General features: G+C 42.6%; 6 protein-coding genes across 6 annotated transcripts; all 6 read left to right on the forward strand.

Moving 5' to 3' along the window:
- Positions 1 to 394: 394 nt before the first annotated feature.
- LOC145708697 (uncharacterized) lies at positions 395 to 2,806 on the forward strand. Its single transcript, XM_081786392.1, has 6 exons — positions 395 to 793; positions 838 to 993; positions 1,041 to 1,591; positions 1,636 to 1,801; positions 1,846 to 2,060; positions 2,108 to 2,806. Exons 1-6 carry the CDS (start codon positions 644 to 646, stop codon positions 2,337 to 2,339), a joined length of 1,470 nt encoding a protein of 489 aa, XP_081642518.1. The 5' UTR covers positions 395 to 643; the 3' UTR covers positions 2,340 to 2,806.
- A 50-nt stretch (positions 2,807 to 2,856) lies between these two features.
- LOC145706843 (uncharacterized) lies at positions 2,857 to 4,228 on the forward strand. Its single transcript, XM_081784292.1, has 7 exons — positions 2,857 to 2,949; positions 3,040 to 3,276; positions 3,319 to 3,470; positions 3,519 to 3,630; positions 3,671 to 3,751; positions 3,797 to 3,955; positions 4,071 to 4,228. The coding sequence occupies exons 1-7, from the start codon at positions 2,881 to 2,883 to the stop codon at positions 4,167 to 4,169; spliced, it is 909 nt and encodes a 302-aa protein (XP_081640418.1). The 5' UTR covers positions 2,857 to 2,880; the 3' UTR covers positions 4,170 to 4,228.
- A 28-nt stretch (positions 4,229 to 4,256) lies between these two features.
- On the forward strand, positions 4,257 to 7,760 carry LOC145706841 (uncharacterized). Its single transcript, XM_081784291.1, has 6 exons — positions 4,257 to 4,366; positions 6,016 to 6,374; positions 6,447 to 6,583; positions 6,634 to 7,006; positions 7,075 to 7,433; positions 7,475 to 7,760. Exons 1-6 carry the CDS (start codon positions 4,257 to 4,259, stop codon positions 7,739 to 7,741), a joined length of 1,605 nt encoding a protein of 534 aa, XP_081640417.1. The 3' UTR covers positions 7,742 to 7,760.
- Positions 7,761 to 7,848: 88 nt separating this feature from the next.
- On the forward strand, positions 7,849 to 13,276 carry LOC145709445 (phospholipid-transporting ATPase IB-like; the record flags this gene model as incomplete). Its single annotated transcript, XM_081787129.1, has 12 exons — positions 7,849 to 7,873; positions 7,916 to 8,032; positions 8,078 to 9,821; positions 9,921 to 10,334; positions 10,375 to 10,502; positions 10,542 to 10,738; positions 10,782 to 10,935; positions 10,979 to 11,215; positions 11,255 to 11,531; positions 11,580 to 11,630; positions 11,711 to 11,761; positions 11,918 to 13,276. Coding segments are annotated over 12 exons (3,663 nt in total), but the record flags the coding sequence as incomplete, so codon positions are not given.
- Positions 13,277 to 13,303: 27 nt separating this feature from the next.
- Positions 13,304 to 14,644, forward strand: LOC145709447 (thioredoxin reductase-like selenoprotein T). Its single transcript, XM_081787130.1, has 5 exons — positions 13,304 to 13,414; positions 13,459 to 13,526; positions 13,571 to 13,836; positions 13,886 to 13,986; positions 14,066 to 14,644. The coding sequence occupies exons 3-5, from the start codon at positions 13,752 to 13,754 to the stop codon at positions 14,138 to 14,140; spliced, it is 261 nt and encodes an 86-aa protein (XP_081643256.1). The 5' UTR covers positions 13,304 to 13,414; positions 13,459 to 13,526; positions 13,571 to 13,751; the 3' UTR covers positions 14,141 to 14,644.
- A 203-nt stretch (positions 14,645 to 14,847) lies between these two features.
- On the forward strand, positions 14,848 to 23,086 carry LOC145709448 (neurobeachin-like). The gene is made up of 11 exons (XM_081787131.1): positions 14,848 to 20,442; positions 20,486 to 20,739; positions 20,786 to 21,027; positions 21,072 to 21,156; positions 21,246 to 21,308; positions 21,349 to 21,523; positions 21,568 to 21,838; positions 22,090 to 22,381; positions 22,423 to 22,639; positions 22,716 to 22,767; positions 22,856 to 23,086. The coding sequence occupies exons 1-11, from the start codon at positions 14,863 to 14,865 to the stop codon at positions 22,930 to 22,932; spliced, it is 7,308 nt and encodes a 2,435-aa protein (XP_081643257.1). The 5' UTR covers positions 14,848 to 14,862; the 3' UTR covers positions 22,933 to 23,086.
- Positions 23,087 to 23,090: the final 4 nt, after the last annotated feature.

The following is a 23,090-nucleotide window of genomic DNA, read 5'->3' on the forward strand; positions in this document are numbered from 1 at the left end:
ACTGGCGCACTTCTCGTCGCTATAAAAGAAGCCGTCCTGCTCGGCATGTTTTAACTTACTTGAAAGTGGCCTTTACGGAAACAGAAGAGTGTCTTTGATAAATAGCCCCAATATTTTGGAAATCAACCCATCCTTCAAAAGTAAATTTAACTACTTATTGTTCCAACTGAAGGTGAAACACAGTGTTCTTACAACAATTTTTTTCTATTCGATTTGTGAGTCAATTCTTAAATTTTCATTTATAAAATTCTCTTGTTAAATCACATGCATATATATTTTCTTTTGTGAAAAGGAAACAGGCGGACAAAGGTAGATCTTCTATTTTAGCAATTTTAAAATAGAGGATGATCTGGAGGATAAAAGGAAAGCGCGCTGCGTAGGCAGAGAGCCCATGACTCAGCAAAAGGAAAAATCTAAAACAAAAAGCGGCGCCGAACCTTTCTCCTTGAAGTATCCTTTTTTTCTAAATACAGAGATCATCAGAAGCCAGAAATAAAGCGTGAATGAGAGTTTTTCCCGTTTTTCCTAAACTCGAACTTGAATTCCAGAAATTCTGTTTTTAAATAAAAAATGCAGCTCGTCTAATCTAAGAAGAAGATTAAGACTGAAACTCGAGTCGACTCTGCTTGTAACTTGGAATTCTATGTCCAGCTACATTGAAGCTATAAAACTAGCTCAGCAAAAGAAATCAAAGCAGAAATCTGCGCCAGTTAACTCTGGCACTTATGCATCAAGCTCCAGTTCCCTTCTCTCGGGAAACAAAAAGCTAGAACGCAAAAAGCCCGACCCAAATGTAAGTTTGCGGCTGTTTAAAAAGTCGATGACAATTTATTGCAGGCGATCGCGAAGCTGAAGCAAAGAATCGCGGCGGAAAAGCCAAAACCTGCGCCGCCGAAAAAGCCAAAAGAAAGCAATGTCCATGGACCCAGCTCTAGCAAGGCAGTGAAAGATAAACCCAAAAAGTCTTCCTCTGAAAGCTCAGTTAGCAAGAAGGTAAGCCGCGTAATTTACCAAGAGAGCCGTGAATTCCGTTTTTGTAGCCTAAATCGCTCGTCTCTTCAAAACATGCTCCGAGCAGCTCTTCCAAGTACGAAGAGCCGCTCAAAAAGCGGAAATCGGAGAACGGGCCTTCTTCAAGTTCCTCAAGTTCAAAGAAGGCGAAGTTAAGTTCAGAGTCGAATAACAACAAGAAGAAGCAGGCGGTATCGTACCACGAAATGATGGCGAGAGCGACAAGTGGCAAGTCGAACAAAGACAAGTCTCCGGCAGAAACATCCTCACACAAATCTTCAAAAAACAAAAACAAAGAATCGCAAGGCGAGTCAAGCAACTCCAAAAAGGATGAAGAATATCTTTACTGGGGACTAAACGACGAAGAATACAAATTCTACCACAGTCTCAATAAAAAAGCGCGAAAGGCGGCTGAGAAGGGAATTGAATGCAAACTGGACTCGTACGAGAAGAGAATGCAGGAGAGAATCAAGAAAAAGAAAAATGAGTATAAAGCGAGGGCCAAGAAGGAGGCTGAAAAACAATCGCTGCTGGAAAAAGCGAACAAATACAAACCAAGCAAGAACAAATCCACTAACAAGTAAGCGAAAAGCATAGTTTTAATGAATCTAATTTTATCTAAAGTCTTCCGCCGCCCAAGCCTCAGCCGCCTAAGGTACTCAATCCCTACGCCAAGCTGGAGATCAGCAAAGGGAAGAAATCGAAAATACAAGAACAATCTAGCGAATCGTCAAAACTGCCAAAGAAAGAATCTAAGTTGCCCAAATCTAGCTCCGTTCAAAATTCACAGGTACTTGCCAAGTCCGATTTGAATGAGTCCAAATTGAATCCTAGCCTAAAAATGGCTATTCGAGGCCACAAACAACATACGGAAATCGCGGTTTCGACCCGTATGCGCACAGAAGAGACAGCAACCCGTACCAACAAAGGAGTAGAAATCCGTATGACGATCTTCCTGATTCGGAGGACGAGTACGACTCTGAACTCGATGATTTTATCGACGACGACGAAGATACAGTTGGAGTCGACGTAGCCCGTCAGCTTGTTCGGTAAGTCCTCGATTGACTTTGTTATTTCGATTGTAAAATTTTTTCAGTGCTAGTTGCAAGAAAATCTTCACAATGAAGAGTGGCGAAACATATTCAAGTGACAAATGGGCAGAGCGAGAACGCGGCCTCTCCGACCACGCCCTCCGTAAGCAAATGACGAGTTCGAATCGTCAGCTTATGGAGGAGGAACGCATCGCTGCTAGACGGGCCAAAGACGAGGAGAAATTGTACAATCAGAAATACGGCGTTGACCGCGCCGTCGACTACGGCTCCGACTGAGCCCCTTCGCTCATTTTCTAAATTATTTCCATTTTCACGTGCTGTAACATACACCACACTTTTACGTTGAAGCTCAGTTTCCGTGATCGCCAGGAATGCACTAAAATTGTCTCACTGTGCAGTGCATTTAGATCTCTCTCGTTAAGTGTTTTTAATTTTTCTTGCGGCCTATTTTCTACCAGTTCAAATCACTCTTCTTTCTTCTACTTTCCGTTTTGATCAAATTGTCTCTTTACATATTCAATAAAATACGCTGAAAATGTCTCAGAATAAAATAAATACGGATTGGGCACCATCTTTTATCCCGGAGCCATCCGAAAAGTAAAAACGGTTAATAAAAATAAGTTGCCTGTTAAAAATGGCTAGCATGTAAATAAATATCTCAGCGACACTATTTGCCGCCTGTTCACTACCGGTAGATGAAAACACTAAGATCAACTGTTGGTCGCAAAATTACAGAAAATCAATAAACGTCTTCTTTTAAAAGTTGCGCTCAGTTGTTCACCAGGCTCTTTCTAGAATCGAAAGGGAGTAAATAAACATGTCTGGTCTTGGTTATAACACGCTGGATCAAACTGCCAAGAAGTTTAGGAAGAAGCAAGACAATAATGCGTTGGGATTTCTATTGAACCTATTTCAAAATTTGATGTTCGACGATGCCATTCTATCTTGTATTTTCGGGTTCGAAATCCCTTGATAAGATACATATGAGTTTTACGGATCTGTGGATGATCGCGGTAGACGAACGTGGGACACGGCAGCGTACGAGCGTAAAGCTAAGTACGGCCATGCTGGGACTGTTGCGACGGACTTGAAGTCGGACAAGCGCAACCTACCGCCGAGTCAGCGAGACATGCTGAAAGCGAGAGACTACAAGGTCGATCTGGATTCTAAAGTTAACAGAACAAGTGTCGTATCAATGACAGACGGTGGAAAGGTAAACTCTATGCACGATTTCACCAAAAATACATAATTGAAGGATGGTTCCGCTGGATATTACTGTGAAGTTTGTGACTGCGTGATCAAAGATTCAATGAATTACTTGGACCATATCAATGGACGAAAGCATATTCAAAACCTTGGAATGAGTATGAATTTGAAAAGATCTACTGTAGAAGACGTCAAAAATCGGTACTGATTAGATATCACAGTATTAGTTTACTTGGAAACTGTATGTAGCTTTAAAATGCACAAAGAGAAGAAAGTAGTCGAAAAAAAGGAATACTCGCTGGCAGAGAGGCTGGCTGATGCAGCTGAGGAAGAAGAGAGAATGGCAGCTTATTCGCAACAGGCAAGGGTCAGTCAGTGATTCATGTTATAATTTCCGCTAGGTTAAAAAAGATCGAAAACAGCGCAAACGAAACAGAGATGAAGAAAAACGACAAAACGACTTAGAACTCAAACGAGCAAAGGTAACCTAGTTTTTAAGATAAAATGAAACGATGAGAATATTTTAGCGTGCTATGGAGGAAAAGCTAAGAAAAGAGCATGATGCTCTTATCGAAGAAAATCGAAAGAAAGAAGCCCAGAAAAAAGCTGAATCAAGACGACCAGGCTCATCTGACGAGGACAGCCCATCTGAAAAAGACAATCCACCACCTCCTCCTCCTCCAAAGGTTCTTTATTTTCGCCCTTCTGATGTCATTTGTCCATTTTTTTTGAATAAATCAGTCCCTAGACTCCCGAATGAGGAGTTTAATTTTGAAACTGATTTATTAATTAATATTGTAGCCGGTGAGCGAGGATTTATTAGCCGCAGCGGACAATGACGATGATATGATGGCCGCGATGGGTTTTGGAGGCTTTGGGGGATCTGCAAAGGATGCGTAATTATTTTACAAAAATTTCAATTATCATTGCCACACTACAAACATGATCACTTTCCTAAATTTTAACTAAGTTTTTAACCTTTTTAGAATGACAGAGGACAAGAGATTCGAGCGATTCAAAACAGATCCCAAATTCAAGAGTCTACGAAAGAACAGAAACAAAGTCAAACTTGATGACCGGTTTACCGAAGTGCTGAGGTAATTTTTTCCATTTTTATTTATAATTGCATTTGAGAAAAGAAAGGTTAACGAAAGAATGACATAAATAGAAGGTTGAATAAGACAGTGGAGGATTGGATAAATAGCGATTAGAATAGTAGGGTTAATACTCGGAAAACAGGAGCCGATCGGCATCGTCAACTCGCACAACATTTCGAGTTCCGTCTTGATTGACTCGGAAGGTAGTCAGCTCGTTTGTTTCCTCATCGAGTTCACTTGTGACGTAGACTGGAACGTCGACATAGACTGGATAATCCTCATAGACAACGTTCTGCACCTCGTTTGCTGACTGCTCAATTTTGGACTCGTCGGAAGTCGCATACTCGAAGAGCACGTCCTTGGCGTTGTCAGATCTAAGGAAGGTTCGGGAACCATCTTCGTTGATTTGGAAAGTAAGAACTGTTCCACTTTCGGGGTCGTAATCAGTTTCAATGTAAACTGGCAAGTCGATGTAAACGGGGTAGTCTTCGTAGATGATTTCAGGCTCAACACTTTCTGTTGTAGTAGTCGTGGTGGTTGTGGTTGGAGCAGCATCAGTTGCGCTCTCGGAAATAAATTCAACGTTCTCGGCAGGATCGACGCGCAAGAGAGTTCGTGAGCCGTCTTCATTGTATTTGTATGTGTAGATTTCGTTGGTGGTTTCATTGAGTTCGGTATCGACCCAGACGGTGACGTCGACATAGACGGGGTAGTCCTCGTAGATTACCTCTTGAGTTGTAGATGTGGTAGAAGTTGTCGTTGAAGTGGTCGTTGAAGTGGTCGTAGTAGTCGAAGTTGTGGTAGTTTCTGGTTTGGAAGTAGTTGTTCCCTTGAAAACAATATTGTCTCGAGGATCAACTCGGATCAAAGTTCTTGATTCGTCGTCATTGATCTGGTAAGTGTAAACTTTCTGGTTTTCATGGTCGATCACGGTTTCGACATAAACAGGAACATCAATGTAGACTGGATAGTCGACGTACTGTACGTCTTCTGTTGTGGTTGTAGTGGTTGAAGTTGTGGTCGTAGTGGTAGTAGTTGTGGTGGTAGTGGTTGTTGTCGTAGTCGGCTTAGTAGTCAATTCCTGCATGATGATCATTCTTTGAGGTCTTGGCATCATGATTGGCATTTTCTGCATATTTTGTTGTCGAATGAGCCGTTGTTGTTGCTGGATAAGCTTCTGTTGTCGCTGCAGAAGATTGTTGAGGCTCAACATGTGCTGTTGGGTGTTCAATTGTTGCCGTTGACGTTGAAGCATGAGGTTCAATTGGCGAGAAGCATGAATTCGATTTCGTGGACGCATTGCTTGAGCAACTTGTTGTGGTCTCATGACGACGGTTCCAGGAGCCTGTTGGTAGAACTGCTGAGAGTTGACGGTCGAAGAAAAAATCAGAAAGAGGGTTTGCAAGATCATTTTGGAAGTTGTTGATCGAACTGTTCTGAGTTTGTCAAGTTCCCTTTCCTTCTTATACTCCGATCAGCTGCGGCGGTAAAGAGTGGCACCTGTCATAAAATTAGGTCGCTAGAATCGGAACGATGCACATGATAGATAAGGAGGTCGATTAGAGCATGATAAAAATTTCACAGAGCGTAACTCCCATATTGCGAGCGAATTCGCATTCTGGGTATGGGAATCTAATTATTGCATTTAGTAAAAGCGGCGAATTCAATCTCGAATGGAAACGTGATCGCTATGGCAAGAAACTGTCCAAGTCGTCGACCGAGAACTTCAACCGTTTCTATGAAGGAAATGCACACAAATCTAGAAAAGAATTTAAATCGAGGATTCTTGATGAAGATGACGATATGAGCCAACAAGATCTAGGAAAAGACTTCGATAAGATTCGAGGAATGGGAGCTGAAGTAGATACCTCTGAATCGGAACCTGACTCGGAATCTGAAGCTGAAAGTGATGGTGACGACCTCTACGATCAGGCCAAGGATGAAGTAAAAACCGCAGCCGAAATTTTCCCCCGACTGGCGATGCAAAATATGGATTGGGATAGAATCAAAGGAAACGTGCTTATATTCGCAAATTCTTTTATTTTCGCGTTGTTAGATAAGTTCACTTTAAAGCACTCGTAAGCCGTTGATATTTACGTATTAGTTGCGTCTGTGCTCCCTGAGGGCGGGATCTTAAAAAAGGTGACCGTTTACATGTCCGAGTTCGGAAAGAAGATGACCGCAATAGAGGCTAAAGAAGGACCCAGGCTTGCTGATGTAGGTTCAAAATTCTCGTTGATCAAGATAGCGATATTTCATTTATTCAGAGCTCGAAGGAAGACATGAGCGAGGAGGATCGTCTCAGAGCCTACCAGCTAGAGCGATTAAAGTATTGCTATGCGGTGATTGAGACAGACTCTGCAGCTACTGCAGATGCCATCTACAGTGAGCTTGATGGCCAGAGTGTCGGAGAATCTGGTAGTTTTATCGACCTTCGATTTATACCCGACCATGTCAGTTTCGACGATGACGCACCAAGACTCCAAAGAACAAACAACTTGCCCGATGAATGTACTCAAAAGCCGAGGAATTACGATTTGCCAGAATTCGTTACATCCGCCTTGAGTCGAACAAAAGTGAATCTGACGTGGGATGAGCAAGATCGTGGAAGAAAATCGATTGTCTCAAAGTTACGAAAAGGTAAAAAAACCAATCCTATTGATTAAATTTTTGTGGCCGGCCGATTCATTGCTTATAAAATGATTAAGGAGATCTTGTTGACGACCAAATTAGTCACCTAATCGCTTCTGGCTCTGAATCAGAAGACGAAAGCACCCTTACAAAGTACCGTTCTCTCGCTGGAGGTGCGGGAGCTTCAAGTAATGGCGCAGTCGAATTCAAGATGGAACGAAAAGAGAACAATTCTGACGATGACTCCGATGATAACTTGGTTTCGGACGAGGAGAAGGAAGAGAGCGATGATGAAGCGAGCTCATCGGAAGATGAGCAGCTAAAGGAAGAACTCGATCTTCTTATGTTTGACCCCGAGGATCAAGGAAAAGAGGATTTTGCACACGAAAAAGAATCTAAAGAGAAAGGAAAACGAAAGAAGAAAAGGCGTCCAAAGGTGATAAAAAATTTTTTTTTTGATAAATCCTAATCTTATAGAAACAAATGGCGGAGGGCGCTGATTTGGGCGATAGTCGGTTCGGTGATGCTCTTTTGAATGATCCCGAGTTTGCGGTAGATCGAACGCATTCTGCTTATAAACCGTCCAAAACCGGAGAAGAGCTTCACAGAAAACGCACAGCTAAGCACTTAGCTGATATCTTGGAAGGAAAAGCGAAAGAGAGCGCCCCTGTGGAACCAAAGAAAGCTGCCAAGGAAGACAATAGAGATATTATTGCGAGAATCAAAATGCGAAACAAAAAATGATCCTTTCTTTAGTCTTGCAAAATTATCTTTTGTTTACAATGTTCTTCTTCAGAATGAATACAGACTCGTAGTCGTGTCCTTGTGGACAATGGATAATATAAAAATATTTTAAAGACAAGTCTGATGGTATTGGTAAGTACTGCTCTTCATATTCTTGTGTTTATTTCCTATTAGTAAACTACGTGGGAAAACTGCGTAAGGCAGTGCCCTCCCTTTCTCGTGCTGGCGATGATAGTCGTCATATTCTCATCAACGAACATCAATCGGAAAAGTTCTCTAAGAATGCCATCGGTAGTACCTTACAACAATTTTTTGTTCGTAATACATTGCTTTTAGCTACGGGGAAATACAACATCTTCACATTTGTTCCCTACTTCTTATTTTCTCAATTCAAACGCGCGGCGAATGTCTTCTTCCTTGTGATTTCTATTCTGCAGCAGGTGCCCAATGTTTCTCCGACTGGCCAGTGGACGACGCTGGGGCCGCTTATGTTCATCCTTTCTATTTCGGCCCTTCGCGAAATCGCTGAAGACTACCGCCGGCAACGCGACGACGATCAAACAAACAACAAACTCACCAAAATTGTCAAAAACGGAAAATTGGTTAAATGCAAGTGGAAAGACGTCCAAGTCGGCTCCATTCTCAAGATTGATTCGGGCAAGCAGTTCCCTGCCGACTTGATCTTGCTCGCTTCTAGTGAGCCCAAAGGAATGGCCTACATTGAAACATCGAATCTCGACGGGGAAACCAATCTCAAGCTAAAACAAGCTCTTTCTGTCACGGCTGATCTGACTAGCGACGTAGAAATAAGCACGTTGAGAGGGAACTGCGAAGCTGAAGCTCCGACGAAGCATCTCTACGAGTTCTACGGGAATATCAAGCTTAGCGACGAATCTCAGACGCACCCGCTCGACCAAGTGCAGCTTCTTCTTCGCGGCTCTCAGCTTCGAAACACCAAATTTGTCTACGGACTTGTTATTTACACTGGTGCAGAGACCAAGCTGATGAAGAACTCTCGTCAGGCGCCATTAAAACAGTCTAATGTGGAGTTTTCCGTCAACTACCAGATTCTATACATGTTCTTCGCACTCTTGACCCTCTCAATCATTTCCACCATTGGAAAAATCTATGTTGCGAAATTTCTATGTGTCCATTGGTATCTTGACGGGATTTATGATGTTCAGCCAATCAACGGAACATCGTACGACCCGAACAGCAGCGATCCTATTTGCGAGTCACTGGATGCAGCCGGAGTGGTGAAAACGCTCATGACATTTTTGATTTTGTACAACAACGTTGTCCCCATTTCTCTTTTGATCAGTATCGAAATCGTGAAGTACGTACAAGCGATATTTATCAATCAAGACGAGCTTATGGAATGGAACGACACGAAGGCAAAAGCTCGAACGTCCAATCTTAACGAGGAACTTGGGCAGATCTCCTACATCTTCACGGATAAAACAGGCACCCTGACGGAAAATGTGATGGAATTCAAAAAATTCTCCGTTTGCGGGGAGCTTTTTTCTGCAGACGAGAGCGATCTGACAATGGAAGACAACATCAGCGAAATTCAGCGAAAAATTGACTACGTTGAATCGTCTGGTTCTTCAGACACAAAGGGAGACATTGAGCGATTCCTTCAAATGCTAGCCGTCTGCCAGACAGTCGTTCCAGAATACTCTGATAGTGGTGAGCTCGAGTACCAAGCAAGTTCGCCGGATGAAGCAGCGCTAGTGAAAGCCGCTGCTAAACTACAGTATGTTTTTAAAAGCCGAACGCCAATATCAATGGATGTGCGGGAACGAGGAGAGCTGAAGACTTATCAGCTCCTCCATGTTCTTGAATTTTCTTCGGCTAGAAAACGGATGAGCGTTATCGTCGAAACTCCTGAGGGGCAACTCTTCCTTTTCTGCAAGGGCGCAGACACAGTAATCTACGAGCGATTACAAGCAGCAGCGGAGGGCTCTAGGGATTACCAAATTCAAAAGAATACTGAAGAGCACCTTGAAAAATTTGCCACAGCTGGTTTGCGGACTTTGTGTTTTGCCTTCTGTGAGCTGGACCGAGAATTCTATGAAAGGTAAGTTCAAGTTAAAAAAGAGCGCGTCGAATCAATAAATAATACATTCATACCATTCCAATTTGGTAGTTCCAAAGAAGTGTTAATTCCTTTCATTAGATGGCGAACTAAGGAGCTCGAGCCGGCGAGCACATCAATCGTCGATCGCGAAGGCTCCCTGGAGAGTGCCTATTCGAAAATCGAAAAAGACCTTATCCTTGTTGGTGCCTCAGCTGTTGAAGATAAACTCCAGCAGCAAGTTCCCGAAACTATTGCAAAGCTTCGCCAGGCGGGTATCGCTATTTGGATGTTGACCGGTGACAAACAAGAAACCGCTGTCAACATCGGTTTCTCCTGCAAGCTCATCGATCAGACACAGCAACTATACGATCTCGACTGCGATTCCTTAGAATCGACGAAATCTCGTCTTCAATCCATCAAAGAAGAAGTAGAGCCTCTTCTAAAGGAGGGAAAACCAATCGCTATGATTATAACTGGAAGAACAATGAAATTTGTATTCAAGCAAACGACCAGGTAGTAAAAGCTCTTATCTAGTATTTTATTATAAATTAAGGGACTACTTTATGCATCTCGCCGTCAATTGCAAATCCGTCATTTGCTGCCGCGTCAGTCCGAGTCAAAAAGCCGACATTGTCAAAGCAGTGAAGAAAGAAGTAAAAAAATCTATCACTCTTGCTATCGGTAAGTGTACATTTCTGCTATCTTTTTTAAAGTTTTAAGGTGACGGAGCTAATGATGTTCCAATGATTCAATCGGCTCACATTGGTATCGGAATATCAGGCAATGAAGGGCTGCAGGCTGCAAACTCTTCTGATTACAGCATTTCCCAGTTTTATTTCCTACAGCGGCTGTTACTCGTTCATGGTGCCTGGAATTACTGGCGGCTTGTCAAGTGCATTCTTTTCTCTTTCTACAAGGTATCTAAAGCTTTCTCAATCCGTTATATAAATGCTAACATAGAACATCACGTTGTACATGATCGAACTGTGGTTTGCCATTTACAACGGCTGGTCAGGGCAGATTCTTTTTGATCGTTGGTCGATTTCGTGTTACAACGTCCTCTTCACTTTTTGGCCGCCAATAACCGTCGGCTGGTTTGAGAGGCCTTGTGAAGGTAACCGCTCAATTCTGTTGAGCATTTATTAATTATTGCTTAGACAAGCACATGCTCGAAAAGCCACAGCTGTATGCAACATCTCAAAGTTCGATGAAATTCAACGGAGAGGTCTTCTGGAAAATGTTTTTCAACGCAATCCTTCACAGTTGTTTACTGTTCTTCGTTACTGTCGCCTGCTTCTCGGACGATCTATTAAACCATGGGGCTGAGCCAAATGGCCTTGCCATGGAAACAGTCAACTCGTTTTCTGGTCAAGTCGGTGGCTATCTCTTCATAGGTATTTCTTTTATGAAAGAAGCATTCGATAACAATTTAGGAAACTTTGTTTATACAAACGTCGTCGTTACTGTTTTATTGAAAATATCACTGGAAACATCCACTTGGACCTTCTGGAACTGGCTCTCCAACGTCGGCAGTGGCTTCCTTTGGCTCATGTATGTTCTGATGCTGAGCAAATTCTGGCCCTCTGTGCGCGTCTTGTCGCCCGAGATGATGGCTGGGCAAGGCGATCATCTTTTTTCAAGTGCTGTCTTCTGGTTAGCGCTGGTGCTCGTGCCCTTCATTGTCATTTTCAGAGACTTCTTGTACAAAGTGTACGTATCGCTATTTCTTGCTTGTCCGGATATATTTCGATAATTTAGATACCGCTATGAAACTGCAGCAGACAATACCTTCAAGCGCGAACGATATCAAGCTATGGGATCAATTTTCATTTTTCATTAAAGCCTAAAAGAGGCTTGAATTCTCTAAACAAAAATTTATCCCCGAATTCAGACGGTGAGCGCATTACCTTCAAAAAATTCTTCAATCAAACAAAAGAAAAGTACGTTGGTCTTTCTGAGCTAGGGAGCACTGCCATTGAACCCGAGCCTTCTTCTCGCTTTTCCTCCTCTTCTGATTTACCAAACTCTCAACTATTGACCTGAGTTGTCTTCTTCTATTCTATTCTTCTACCAGGCACTGACTAAAGCGTTTTTAGTATTGAACATATGGCGCTTATCTGCCGCAAGGCTCCAACGCTACCGTCGACAATGGCTACTGAGCAAGCTGCTGCTCCAATAATGATCAACGAAGATGGCCAGCGACGCAGTTTCAAGGGCTATGCTTTCACACAGATGGAAGATAACATGGGCATTCAAGAAGATATAATCAGACACAACCTCCCAAAGTCGAAAGAGTCCAGCTCCACTAGTGTCCACGAACCTGTTCCGACCGTTCTGTATTCCTACGTCCACAAAGAGACGTAATTCTTCTTTTCAAACAGCTTCTTTTTCCATTTCAATTTTCTTCAAAAAAAAGGTTCCATCCCAAGTTTTTACTACTGAGCTTACAGACTTCAGTGTGATTATTTAAACCAGTAAATACCAATCAAAGAAATTTCTTACAGCCCAAAAACTCCAATCACGTTCAACTTTCTCTTTCTTTCATGTTCTTTGCACATTTCGAGTACCGAAATCGAATCAATCGGGATTTTAAATTAAAATCGAGATTATCGCAGTTACAATGGTTGATCCTCGATTGGGAAGGGCACTTTATCTCGTCGCTTCCCAATCGAGGACTCGGTCCGCACCACACTTCTCTAGAGATCGGCTGGCTATATGCGCTGCCGCTTCCCAATCGAGGACTCGGCGCGCGCTTCCCAATCGAGGATCAACCATTGTATTTATTAGTTCTATTTACCTTTCGATAAATTTCGAGAATAAGCCGTCCATTTAGTTTCAACTGTGTACAAATGACAAAACCTTAAGCACCGAAATAGCTCCTATTGATTTCTCAACCTTCTTGTTTACCTTTTCCAAAAAATACTTCATTCCTTTACATAAAAATTCAAAATGTAATTAAAAAATATAGCTCATTTCTTTTGGAAAATGACCATACCTCCACATTCCAGTATAAAAAACCTGATCTTTGTATATTCCTATTCAGAAAAAAATTCAATCAAACTGTTACCTACTAATATGACTTATTTTTTCACGAAAAAAATAATGAAAGACCGTGAGTTATATAATTATTCGTATATACCGCGGTTGGCATTTTTGACTGACTAATTTTATTTTTCTAGATAGGTTACAAGGGCCTAGTTAGCACAAACGCCCTATGTTTTAGCGTTGCGAAATGTGCTAATGAAATGTGCTTTAGTCAGTCAGAAATGCCAACCGCGGTATATCTGTACGGTTTCAGACTTCTTTTGAAATAAAGTTTGATAGTAAATATGTGCAAGCAGGTGTTATTTTTTCAAACAAAGCATTGTTAGGCATATTGGAAAAAAGATCGATACCCAAGGTGACCTATATTATGCTAAGTCGAGGGCTCCGAAAATTATCGGATTCATCCAGTGCTCGGGGTTTACTTTTCATTAATTAAGAACCAGAGAAGTCGGGAGTTTGCGATGGGCAACTTCGGAGTCATGTTTGGCATTCTCTCCGGGGTCACGCTCTTGGGATTCCTAAATACACGCACCCAGGCGGATGCACAGGTTAGTGGTTTAACTAATATACTCGTTGCGAATTGATGATTCAGCCTCACTTTACTGACAAAAAACTGGGTGGACAAAATGTACTCGCCTTTGCGATCTGTACTTCCTGAGGGTAAACTACTTGCTCCTCGAGCTATTCATTCCTTCTTTGTTCAGTTACCGAAACGCTGTTAACCAGTACGCCCAACTGGTGCGACAGCGTTTCCCCGAAGACGAATTGAAAATTGAAGTGAGCAATTATCCCGTGGAGAGTACGCGCGCTCTTCTTGCACAAATCCTCTCCCTCGCGAAGTTCGCTTTTCTCGGCATCGTCGTCGCAAACATTCAAATCCACACAATGCTCGGCATGGAACATCCGCCCCAGTTTCTCGTCTGGGCGTGGGAAAACAAAGGATATGCCTGTATGATGGCTTTTTTCATCGGTATTTGGAAAATCAAAATCGATGCGTTCGTACATTCAATTTTTAATAGGAAATGCGATTGAAAATGGGCTCACCTCGACAGGAGCGTTTGAAATTTATCTCTCAGGGGATAAGATGTGGTCCAAATTAGAGTCAGGAAGGATACCTTCGCAGGAACGGGGCTTGATATTGAATAGTAGATTTCTGAGAGAATAATTATCAAGTTAGCAATTGTGTCAAGCCTTAATTTCAGCACGAGTTTATGAAAATGATTAACGACAATATGATGCTCGAGGCAGGAACCTTTGATCAGAACCAATTCTAAATCAACGCGACTGGAATCGCTGTCAGTGTTTTATTGATTCATGATTTGCATAATGATAGACTTGCTAATAGATTATTTGTAAACTACTACTCCAATTGAAAATTTTTTCATCTGAAATGTCGTTGGCGACCAAGAGAAACGCACATCAATTTCATCTGAACATGGGCGTGTTCTGAAATATATGGGTGAATCTCATTTGACAGAAGCGTTGATGGAATCTGAATCAAAATTCACAGCGTAGTAATTTATGACGGAGCTCATCAAAGCCAGTTTGGAAAGTGAGCGTCCTGAGAAGCATTTAAGCCTTGCCGCTGCTTGACATTACGTTCAGTTTCCGTGAACGCTACTGTCGGTTACTAACGAAGTTTACTGTACTGAATTGATCAGCTGCAGTATACATAATTACTTGATAAATCTGCCAATCATTTATAAAAAGTGTTTTCAGACTTTCTTGTGTTTTTTTTTGTTAATGTTTAGATGCCTATTCAATCTCGCTTAAGTCCACATGAATGTTTATGTGTTTAATTTAGATGTGGTGGTAGTTGGTTAATACTCCCTTTCCAGAAAATTAATTGAATGAATTGAATTTTAGCCAGGATTTATAATATACTAAAATTCTCAGACTGGACATATTTTCAATCATTATTTCAAATATGTCCCTCCTGAAGCGATTTTTATAGCATTTGACAAATCCTATTTACAGTTAAATTTCATCATAAATAATGGTTGGTGTTGGGGAAAAGTCCGTGGCGGACAAATTCGATGTGCTGAAGGCGGCCGTTGGTAAAATTCCTGATGAAGAGATCGTCGACACTGCACTCAACCTTCTCGTGAATGGGCGCTTCGACTTGGAAACTGCGTTTATAGTAGATGGCGCCGAAGCCCTGTGCGGTCTCTTCGATTTTATCAAGTCCATCGGACCGAACCTTCAAGGACTTGTTTTGTCTATGTTCGCGGCTATTTTACGAAAGTCAACATACAACCTCGACCAATGTTCGCGTGCGGAGATCATTCCAAGAAGCCTCGAGCTGCTGAGCACCTCTGAAGGCCTCGTGGCTGATCTTTTAGGAGATATTCTATCAGTTTTGGCTGGATATAATATGTCCGTGACTGACTTGAAGAGGCTAGTTGCCAAGCTACGCGTGGATGACGAGGGAGAGAACGAAAAGGATCCCCGCTGGCTGCCAAACTCTTTAAAACTAATCGATGTTCTGATTTCTGCCGCAAATATATCCGGACCCGATGCATTTTTCCTATTTCCAGGGAAGTCTTGCGCCGCAATCGCGCTGCCGCCTGTTAAAGCATGGCCGATTCAAGACGGATTCTCAATTTCTGTATGGTTCCGACTTGATCCACTAAATAACCTGAACATCGAGACGGACAAGCCTTATCTTTACTGTTTACGTACATCTAAAGGCATCGGTTACTCTGGTCATTTTGTTGGGGGCTGTCTGGTTATCACTGCCTTGAAGTCAAAAGGAAAAGGCTTCCAGCAATGTGTCGCCGTTGAATTTTCCCCTAGAAAGTGGCATCACGTGGTTATCGTCCATGAATACTCCCGCTGGAAATCATCTTCTGTCCGTTGCTATGCTGATGGCGTGCTTGCTAATAAGGTTGACATGGCCTGGCCGATTTCAGCACACACAAATCAGTCGGAATTGTTTGATAAATGTCTTCTCGGCTGTGCCGAAACTGGAGATATTTCAAGGGCGTTCACTGGCCAGTTCGGAGCGTTCTACATGTTTCAAGAGACTATGTCGTGCATTCAAGTCGAGGGACTCTATAAACTGGGACCACAATATCGTAATCAACTTCGCTTTCCCCACGAAGCTGGACACAAAATCACCATTGAAGAACGCGAGGCGCTATATTTTTCCAACCTTTCAGAAAAAATCCTGATATCGTACAACCCCGCCGCAGTTGATGGTAATCTCACTTTAGAATCATCTCCCTCCGACTCTGTATCCTCATTCGTTCACACTCCCCATGCGCAACTGTTGAACGGCGTCGAAGCTGTCGAGGTTAAGTCACTCAAGCAAGCGCTGCATAGTATTGGCGGGCTTGATGCCATATGGCCACTCTTCGGGCAAATTGATGTCCCCCAGTCTAACGGAGAAGTCAACTATGAGCTCGCTCCTATGCTAGTTGATCTTGTTGGGCGACTTCTCTCTAGCTCGGGCCGATTCCGTCAGCAAGCACTACATGAACGAGGATTTCTCCTCGTCGCGCGGGCTCTCGAGAAGTCCTCGCCTCAGCATCTCAGCGATCGTCTCCTCAAAGAACTTATTAGAATAATTGAAAAAATCCAAAAACTGCCTCAAAATCATGGTCCCGCGCTGCTCCGCCAACTAGCCGACTACGTTTTATTCAACCCGTCACTTTGGTCAAATGCCCCTCCTAAAGTGCAAATCGACCTGCAGAAGTATCTATCCACGCAGTTTATCGCCAGTCCAACTGTGCAAAAACACATTCGTCGCGTTTCAACGACTTTGATATTTCTTCATGCTCTTAAAAATTTCTACTGGATCGTTGCTTCCAATGACAAGTCATTTCATCGGAACCAAGACGATTCGAAGCATCGAATGGTCAGACCTAACGAAAATGAACTGCGCAGCATAAGAGCCTATCTGCTTCTTTTTCTTAAACAACTTATGTCGCCAAAGCTTTCTGATGGATCAAAAGTATATCGTCCTGAAGAAGAGCTGAATGCTATTGTTAATTTCCTTTTGACAGTTCAAGAGGACGAAAATCTTACAGACCTTCTCGAACTTCTGGTCCAACTTGCTGTAGAAAGTCCTGCTGGAGTAGCTATTCATCTAGCCGACCCTAAAGGGACTGCATGTTGCTTTAAGCTTCTCACTTCTACGTCAGAAAACATTCGGCTAAGTTCGATAAAGCTTCTTTCGGTGATTCTGGAAAATACAAAGCCAGACGCAAAGAAAGAATTGATGGACGAGTCTGGTCTTTGGGCTTTACTCGCAGATAGATTATGCGCGCACAGCCCGAGTCTCACTACAAATATCTATACATGCTTGTTCGAGCTTATGGTGCAATCTCCGATCGGCGACGGAATGAAACCAATGAATATAACTTCTACGACTAGAATCCATCATCCTGAGCTACTCAAAGTCATCGCTACTGTTATACGCGCTTCTTCAGAACGACTTATGCACATTAGAGTTCTCTTCCTCGACGACCTCATTCGACTTTTCTCTCTTTCACATGAAAATCGTAAGATAATGCTTCAACAGTCAGTTTGGCAAGACTGGCTTATTGCTCTTGGTTCGCTAAAGCCCGTCACACAAGAAGACCGTGCCTGCCAAGAGAAGGTTTACAGCTTGCTCAATATTCTTCTTCATCACTCAATCAAATGGGAGTGGGGCGGCTGGCGAGTTTGGGTAGATACCATGGCGTTAGTCCACTCTGGAGTCTCAAAAGTCCAACATCAAACGGAGATGGATAAACTGTACTCAGCAAATGAAGCCGACAATAACATCCCTACGTCTGTCGATTCTACTAGTGATGTGCCTGACGATTCTGAACCAAGAGAAATCACAACAGAGGAATTCGCAGCTGATATTGTGAATGAAGCAATCGAGCGCGCTATAAAGGAAATACTGGGCAAATCGAGCGATATTTTAGAAAATAAGAAGATTGAAGAAAACGATATTCCCGTGCAGCAAGAGCCCTGGTCTCCAGCTCCACGGACACCTGGTGCATTCCGAATCCCTGAGTTCAACTGGTGCCATTATCACTATCGCATACTTACTGAGCTTTTGGAAGAGATTGAAGAAGACTTGGAGAACCTTTATCAAGATCCGACACTGGCGGGCTCTCTTGACAATCAAATTCTCATGCATAACTCGCTTCATTTGACATCACAGCTCATCGACAATTTGATTCTAGCAACTGGCGGTGTTCTTCCTATTCTGGCTTCAGCGACAAGTCCTAACTTTGAGCTTGATGTTGTAGAAGCTTCTCAAGGTTTGAGCTTGAAGAATGCCTGGAAACTATTTGATAAACTAATTGTCGTTATTGATATTACACTAAAAGTGTCCTCGAGAATGCAATACGCTGGAATATCTATATCAGAAGTTGAAAGTGAAAAGTCCATGCAAAATGGGGGAATTTTACGTCAGTTCTTACGGGCAATCGCCGTAACTTCAGTTAGAAACTCACTGGAAACACGATACTGCATGCTCGTTGATGGCGAATATGTATGTCCGATCGCCTCATTACTCGAGCTTATGATAAATCACAGCAGTCCCGTCTCGAACATGGATCATCTTCTACAAGAAATGGACGTGGAAAGACTCCGACACATCGTGTACCGAGACGTAGACGATGTTAAGAACTCTCAATTTTTAGCCTTGGCCACTGTTTACCTCGTATCTGTACTGATGGTCTCTAAGTATAGAGATCTTCTTGACCCTAGCATTCTTGCTAAGCTTCAAAAAATCAATATTGACGAAATAACGAAGAAAACCGAAGAACAAGATAACTTATCGAATGACATCAGCATGGATACATCGACAAAAGATACTCCGACCGGCTATAATGGTATAGAATCACCGGACACTAAAGTTTCCGAAGCAGACAATATTCGAAAAGCATTGGCCGAGTTAACTATTGGTGCTCAGCCTAGTGGTGCAATGGACGGAGGTAACCATGTTTCGTCCGTTGGTGCTGCCTATGGATCATTTGTTCGCGAGCTTTCGCAGGAGACTGGACATCCGAACAGCGAGAAGAGCATCACAGAAGAAGAAGAAGATGATCCCCACCCCGAGGCCCAAGTTTCCAAGACCGAAACTGCCGAGGCAGACCATCTTCCACAAGTAGTAGTCGAAGAGCCAGCAACCTCTGATGACATTTCTGATAAACTGATTTTGTCACTGGGCAATTTGAATGGCCTTCTCCGTGATATATTGAATGATTTTTCTGGATACTTAACAAAGACATTGACTGGTTCCCACGGGCAAAGTCTCGTTCCGGAAGGTCTTCAGTCGATTTCCACGGATCAGGGCTCGACGGTTTCTCTAGTTATGTTACTTTGTTCACAAGAGTGGCAGAACTCAATTCAAAAGAATGCAGGAATAGCATTTATTGAGCTGATCAACGAAGGGAGGCTACTTTCCCATAATATGAAAGAGCATGCTGTACGCGTTGGAAATGAAGCCGAGTTCATTCTGAATCGAGCTCGTGCTGATGATGTCAAACGCCAGGCTGAGGCGGAATCAAGACATGCCCAGCTGATAACAGCTACACGGAGAGAAGAAAACGCGTGCTCAACTTTAATAAGAGCAGCAAGACGACGAGACGCACTTCAAGGAGGATTTACAGCAAGAAAAGCCTATCAGTCACTCGTTAACCCATCTGGATGTTGGTTCCGTAAAGAGACTGACAAAGTGTTCTGGAAGGTGGATGCCTGGGAAGATGATACACGAAGGAGAAAACGGATGGTGAAGAACCCGTGGGGATCAAATCATATTGAAGCCACCCATAAACCGTCAGCAAATGGAACATCAGAGCAAACTCCAAACGATTCTTCGAAACATCCAGACCTGCCGAAGAAAATCTCTGATCTGCCAGTCAATTCTGATAATAGCACGGATCAAGGAGTCGACGATGACTTCCAGGATGATGAAAGCGATTCTGAGAACTCCATGGGCGTTGTGGCTATTACGTACTCATTCGCAGCAGCGATGGTCGCACCTGGTGTTTACATCCCAGGTACTTTATCGATTCATGCAGAGGAGCTCTATTGGGAAGCGACAGAAAATCATCCTGATTTTGCAAAAGTTTCCAAAAAACTCATGTGCTATGTTGACGGCTGTCCTGGAAAATGGAGTTTCCATGAGATACGAGCAATTTACTCTAGAAGATATCTTCTGCAGCATACAGGCATTGAGATATTCCTTGCAAACAGAACTTCAATCATGTTCAACTTTGATTCAAACGAAGTTGTGCACAGAGTCGTAGAAGTTCTTCCGCGAGTTGGCATTGGCACCGGATACGGTCTTCCTCAAACTAGAAAAATATCTTTAGCGTCTGGCAGACAACTCTTTAAATGGTCTAATATGACACAGCGGTGGGCAGCGAATGAGGTGTCCAACTTTGAGTACTTGATGTTTATCAATACGATTGCTGGACGATCCTACCAGGATCTTAACCAGTATCCTGTATTTCCTTGGATCTTGAAGAATTATGAAACGGAGACGATTGATCTTAACGATCCAGCAAACTATCGAGATCTATCAAAACCGATAGGCGCCTTGAATCCTCAACGAGAGGCTCAATTCAAGGTAAAAATAGATTAACGATCATTCGGGCAAATCGAAATTATAGGAACGTTACGAGGAATGGGACGAGAAAAGCGAATGTATCCCAAAGTTTCACTACGGAACACATTACTCCACCGCTTTGTTCACACTCGGATGGCTTGTTCGAGTTGAGCCCTTCACTTCAATTTTCATCGATATACAGGGAGGCAAGTTCGACCAGCCAGACCGCATGTTTTCAAGCATATTGACCTCTTGGAAGCTCACCCAGCGTGGTTCTCATGACGTCAAAGAGCTCATTCCAGAGCTATTTTATGGACGGTGCTAAATTTTTGACTTGTGTCTATGTATCTTTAGAAATCTTCAGTTTTAACACCGTGAAAAAGCTCTCCGAGCTGTTTACAAATAGAAATGAGTACGACCTTGGTAGCCTTTCGGAAACTGGTCAGAAAATTGACGACGTTGTTCTGCCTCCTTGGGCGAAAACTCCCGAAGACTTCGTCAGAATTAATCGCCTCGCACTCGAGTCTGAAATCGTCTCCTCGCAATTACACAAATGGATAGACCTGATCTTTGGATACAAACAGCGTGGCCCTGAAGCCGCTAAAGGTATTTTATTGCAAAGGACTTGAATTTGTCTACAATTAATTCAGCCACGAATGTTTTCTATTATCTGACGTATGAAGGCAAAGTTGACCTAAGCTCCATCCCTGATCCTGTCCAAAAACAAGCATGTATAGGAGCGGGCCGTTTATTCACATTCGCGTAATGTTCCTTCTTTTCTGAAATTAACAGTGACGAGAATGATGATTAATCACCCGTTTATAAGACCAAATAAAATCATTTGGGCAAACTCCGTCCCAGCTGCTTATTGAGCCCCATCCCCCAAGGTATTACTATCTTCTTGATGAGTTAATAATATCGAGTTAGACAACCCGAAAATTTACCTGTTGAAGAAGATTCTCAAGAAGTCCGTATGGTTCTAAAGTTCGTATCAAATTCTCCTGTCGTATACCTATCCTCCAACACTCATCCCTCTCTTGAAAACCCATCTATCGTCACTGTCACACAGTCTCTTCTCTTCAATGTTAACAAATGGATAAAGGTAATTTGTCTATTACAATTGTAAGTAAAACTATTTCCCTAAAGCCAAGCTCCACAAAAGTACCGATTGAGCCTGACCCGATGATGAACAAAACTGGTGGAATTCAAAAACGCCAGATTTCCGATCGACTCGACCAGTCTATCACCATTTCACACAAAGTTCTTCTGGTCTCTGCCGACAATCGCCACATCATCGTTGCGGGCTTCTGGGATCGGTCTTTCCGCGTTTACTCTACTGAAAACGCAAAGCTAGAACAAGCAATATTTGGACATACTGCGCCGACTACGCTGCTGGCAAGGAGCGAAACGTACATAGGTAATCTTTGAAGAACTCGTCGATCAAATGGGATTATATCAGCTACGTTCAAAAATAGGATAATTAGAATTTAATAAAATGGAAGTAATATAAATAGATAAGACAAGCTTTGTAGCAAGAAATGATTCAAAGAAATGCGATTAATTGACGGTCGTTAGCGTAACTAGATTTTATGCGTGATTGATTTCAGTCTTTCGTGTGCACTGCACCTCTCGTCAATCAAAATGAAAAAGTATGCAACCTAATCTTAGGAGGCGATTGCTATATTGTGTCTGGCTCCAAAGACACGACGCTTCTACTGTGGTACTGGAACGGTCGACGACAACGCATCGTAGGAGACTCGCCCAATATTTACGACAATCCGTCGCCCCGCGCTACCCTTGTTGGACACAACTCTGAGATCACACTGGCTTCGGTTTGCGCCGAGCTCGGTATGATCGCTTCGGCCGCCACCAGTGGTCCTATTCTTATTCATACAATCACTGGCGAGCTCCTCAGACGCTTGTCGCCTGAGGAAACGCGTCCATCACAAGTTATATTTAGGTATTTAATCTTGTGATTCTTTAAATTTATACCGGATTTAGTAATGATGGCTTTATTCTTTGCTGCTTTGGAAAGCAAAAACTTGTCAATTTCACTATCAATGGTGCAAAAGTTCATGAACAAGAGCTAGAAGAAGAAGTTTCAACGCTCATTCTCAATAGCGAAGGGAACATTGTGATTTCGGCCGGGGATAATGGCAAGATATATCTTCATGATGCCTGGACGCTCAAGACCTTGCATTCTTTTCCCAAGATCGGGCTCCCAAATCATCGTCAGATATTACTATAGATTGTTTCTATTTAAAGAATATTCACTGGAGCCTCATCAGTGCGACACTGCAATACAACACCTTGCACTCACTCACGATCAACAAACGATTATTTCAGGCACGAGTTACTGATTATATTCAAAGAGAATTCTCTCAGAAGTAGAATAAACTAGTCATAAAATAGCTTCATTCGAAACTCGCAAAAGGCATGAAATCCGGTTCCGTTGTTGCTTTCAAAGTAGACTTCAAGAAATGGCATCTTTCCAAGAATGGAAAATTCTGATGTCTTTTTTCTCTTTTCTAATTCCTCTTATGTGCAATATCTTCGAGATTCTTTGTTTTTCCTTTCCTTTTAAGTTAAAACTGATTCTTCCAGTCTCAAACCTTCTGAAAAGTCAATTAGCCAGTATCCTATTCTAAATAAAAACATACATTCATTTC

Source organism: Oikopleura dioica, chromosome XSR (assembly GCF_907165135.1).
Source record: "Oikopleura dioica chromosome XSR, OKI2018_I68_1.0, whole genome shotgun sequence".
Taxonomy (NCBI): Eukaryota; Metazoa; Chordata; class Appendicularia; order Copelata; family Oikopleuridae; genus Oikopleura; species Oikopleura dioica.

Bases quoted from the DNA above. Each gene is read 5' to 3' on its own strand.
- LOC145709448 (XM_081787131.1), top strand. From the start codon at position 14,863: ATGGTTGGTGTTGGGGAAAAGTCCGTGGCGGACAAATTCGATGTGCTG. The intron at 20,740-20,785 runs GTGCTAAATTTT...AGAAATCTTCAG, and splicing joins CCAGAGCTATTTTATGGACG to TTTTAACACCGTGAAAAAGC. The intron at 21,309-21,348 runs GTATTACTATCT...ATATCGAGTTAG, and splicing joins ATTGAGCCCCATCCCCCAAG to ACAACCCGAAAATTTACCTG.
- LOC145706843 (XM_081784292.1), top strand. From the start codon at position 2,881: ATGTCTGGTCTTGGTTATAACACGCTGGATCAAACTGCCAAGAAGTTT. The intron at 3,631-3,670 runs GCAAGGGTCAGT...AATTTCCGCTAG, and splicing joins TGGCAGCTTATTCGCAACAG to GTTAAAAAAGATCGAAAACA. The intron at 3,752-3,796 runs GTAACCTAGTTT...AGAATATTTTAG, and splicing joins TAGAACTCAAACGAGCAAAG to CGTGCTATGGAGGAAAAGCT.
- LOC145708697 (XM_081786392.1), top strand. From the start codon at position 644: ATGTCCAGCTACATTGAAGCTATAAAACTAGCTCAGCAAAAGAAATCA. The intron at 1,592-1,635 runs GTAAGCGAAAAG...TTTTATCTAAAG, and splicing joins AAGAACAAATCCACTAACAA to TCTTCCGCCGCCCAAGCCTC. The intron at 2,061-2,107 runs GTAAGTCCTCGA...AAATTTTTTCAG, and splicing joins GTAGCCCGTCAGCTTGTTCG to TGCTAGTTGCAAGAAAATCT.
- LOC145706841 (XM_081784291.1), top strand. From the start codon at position 4,257: ATGACAGAGGACAAGAGATTCGAGCGATTCAAAACAGATCCCAAATTC. The intron at 6,375-6,446 runs AAGGAAACGTGC...TAAAGCACTCGT, and splicing joins TATGGATTGGGATAGAATCA to AAGCCGTTGATATTTACGTA. The intron at 6,584-6,633 runs GTAGGTTCAAAA...TCATTTATTCAG, and splicing joins AAGGACCCAGGCTTGCTGAT to AGCTCGAAGGAAGACATGAG.
- LOC145709447 (XM_081787130.1), top strand. From the start codon at position 13,752: ATGCTCGGCATGGAACATCCGCCCCAGTTTCTCGTCTGGGCGTGGGAA. The intron at 13,837-13,885 runs GTATTTGGAAAA...AATTTTTAATAG, and splicing joins TATGATGGCTTTTTTCATCG to GAAATGCGATTGAAAATGGG. The intron at 13,987-14,065 runs CAGGAACGGGGC...AAGCCTTAATTT, and splicing joins AGTCAGGAAGGATACCTTCG to CAGCACGAGTTTATGAAAAT.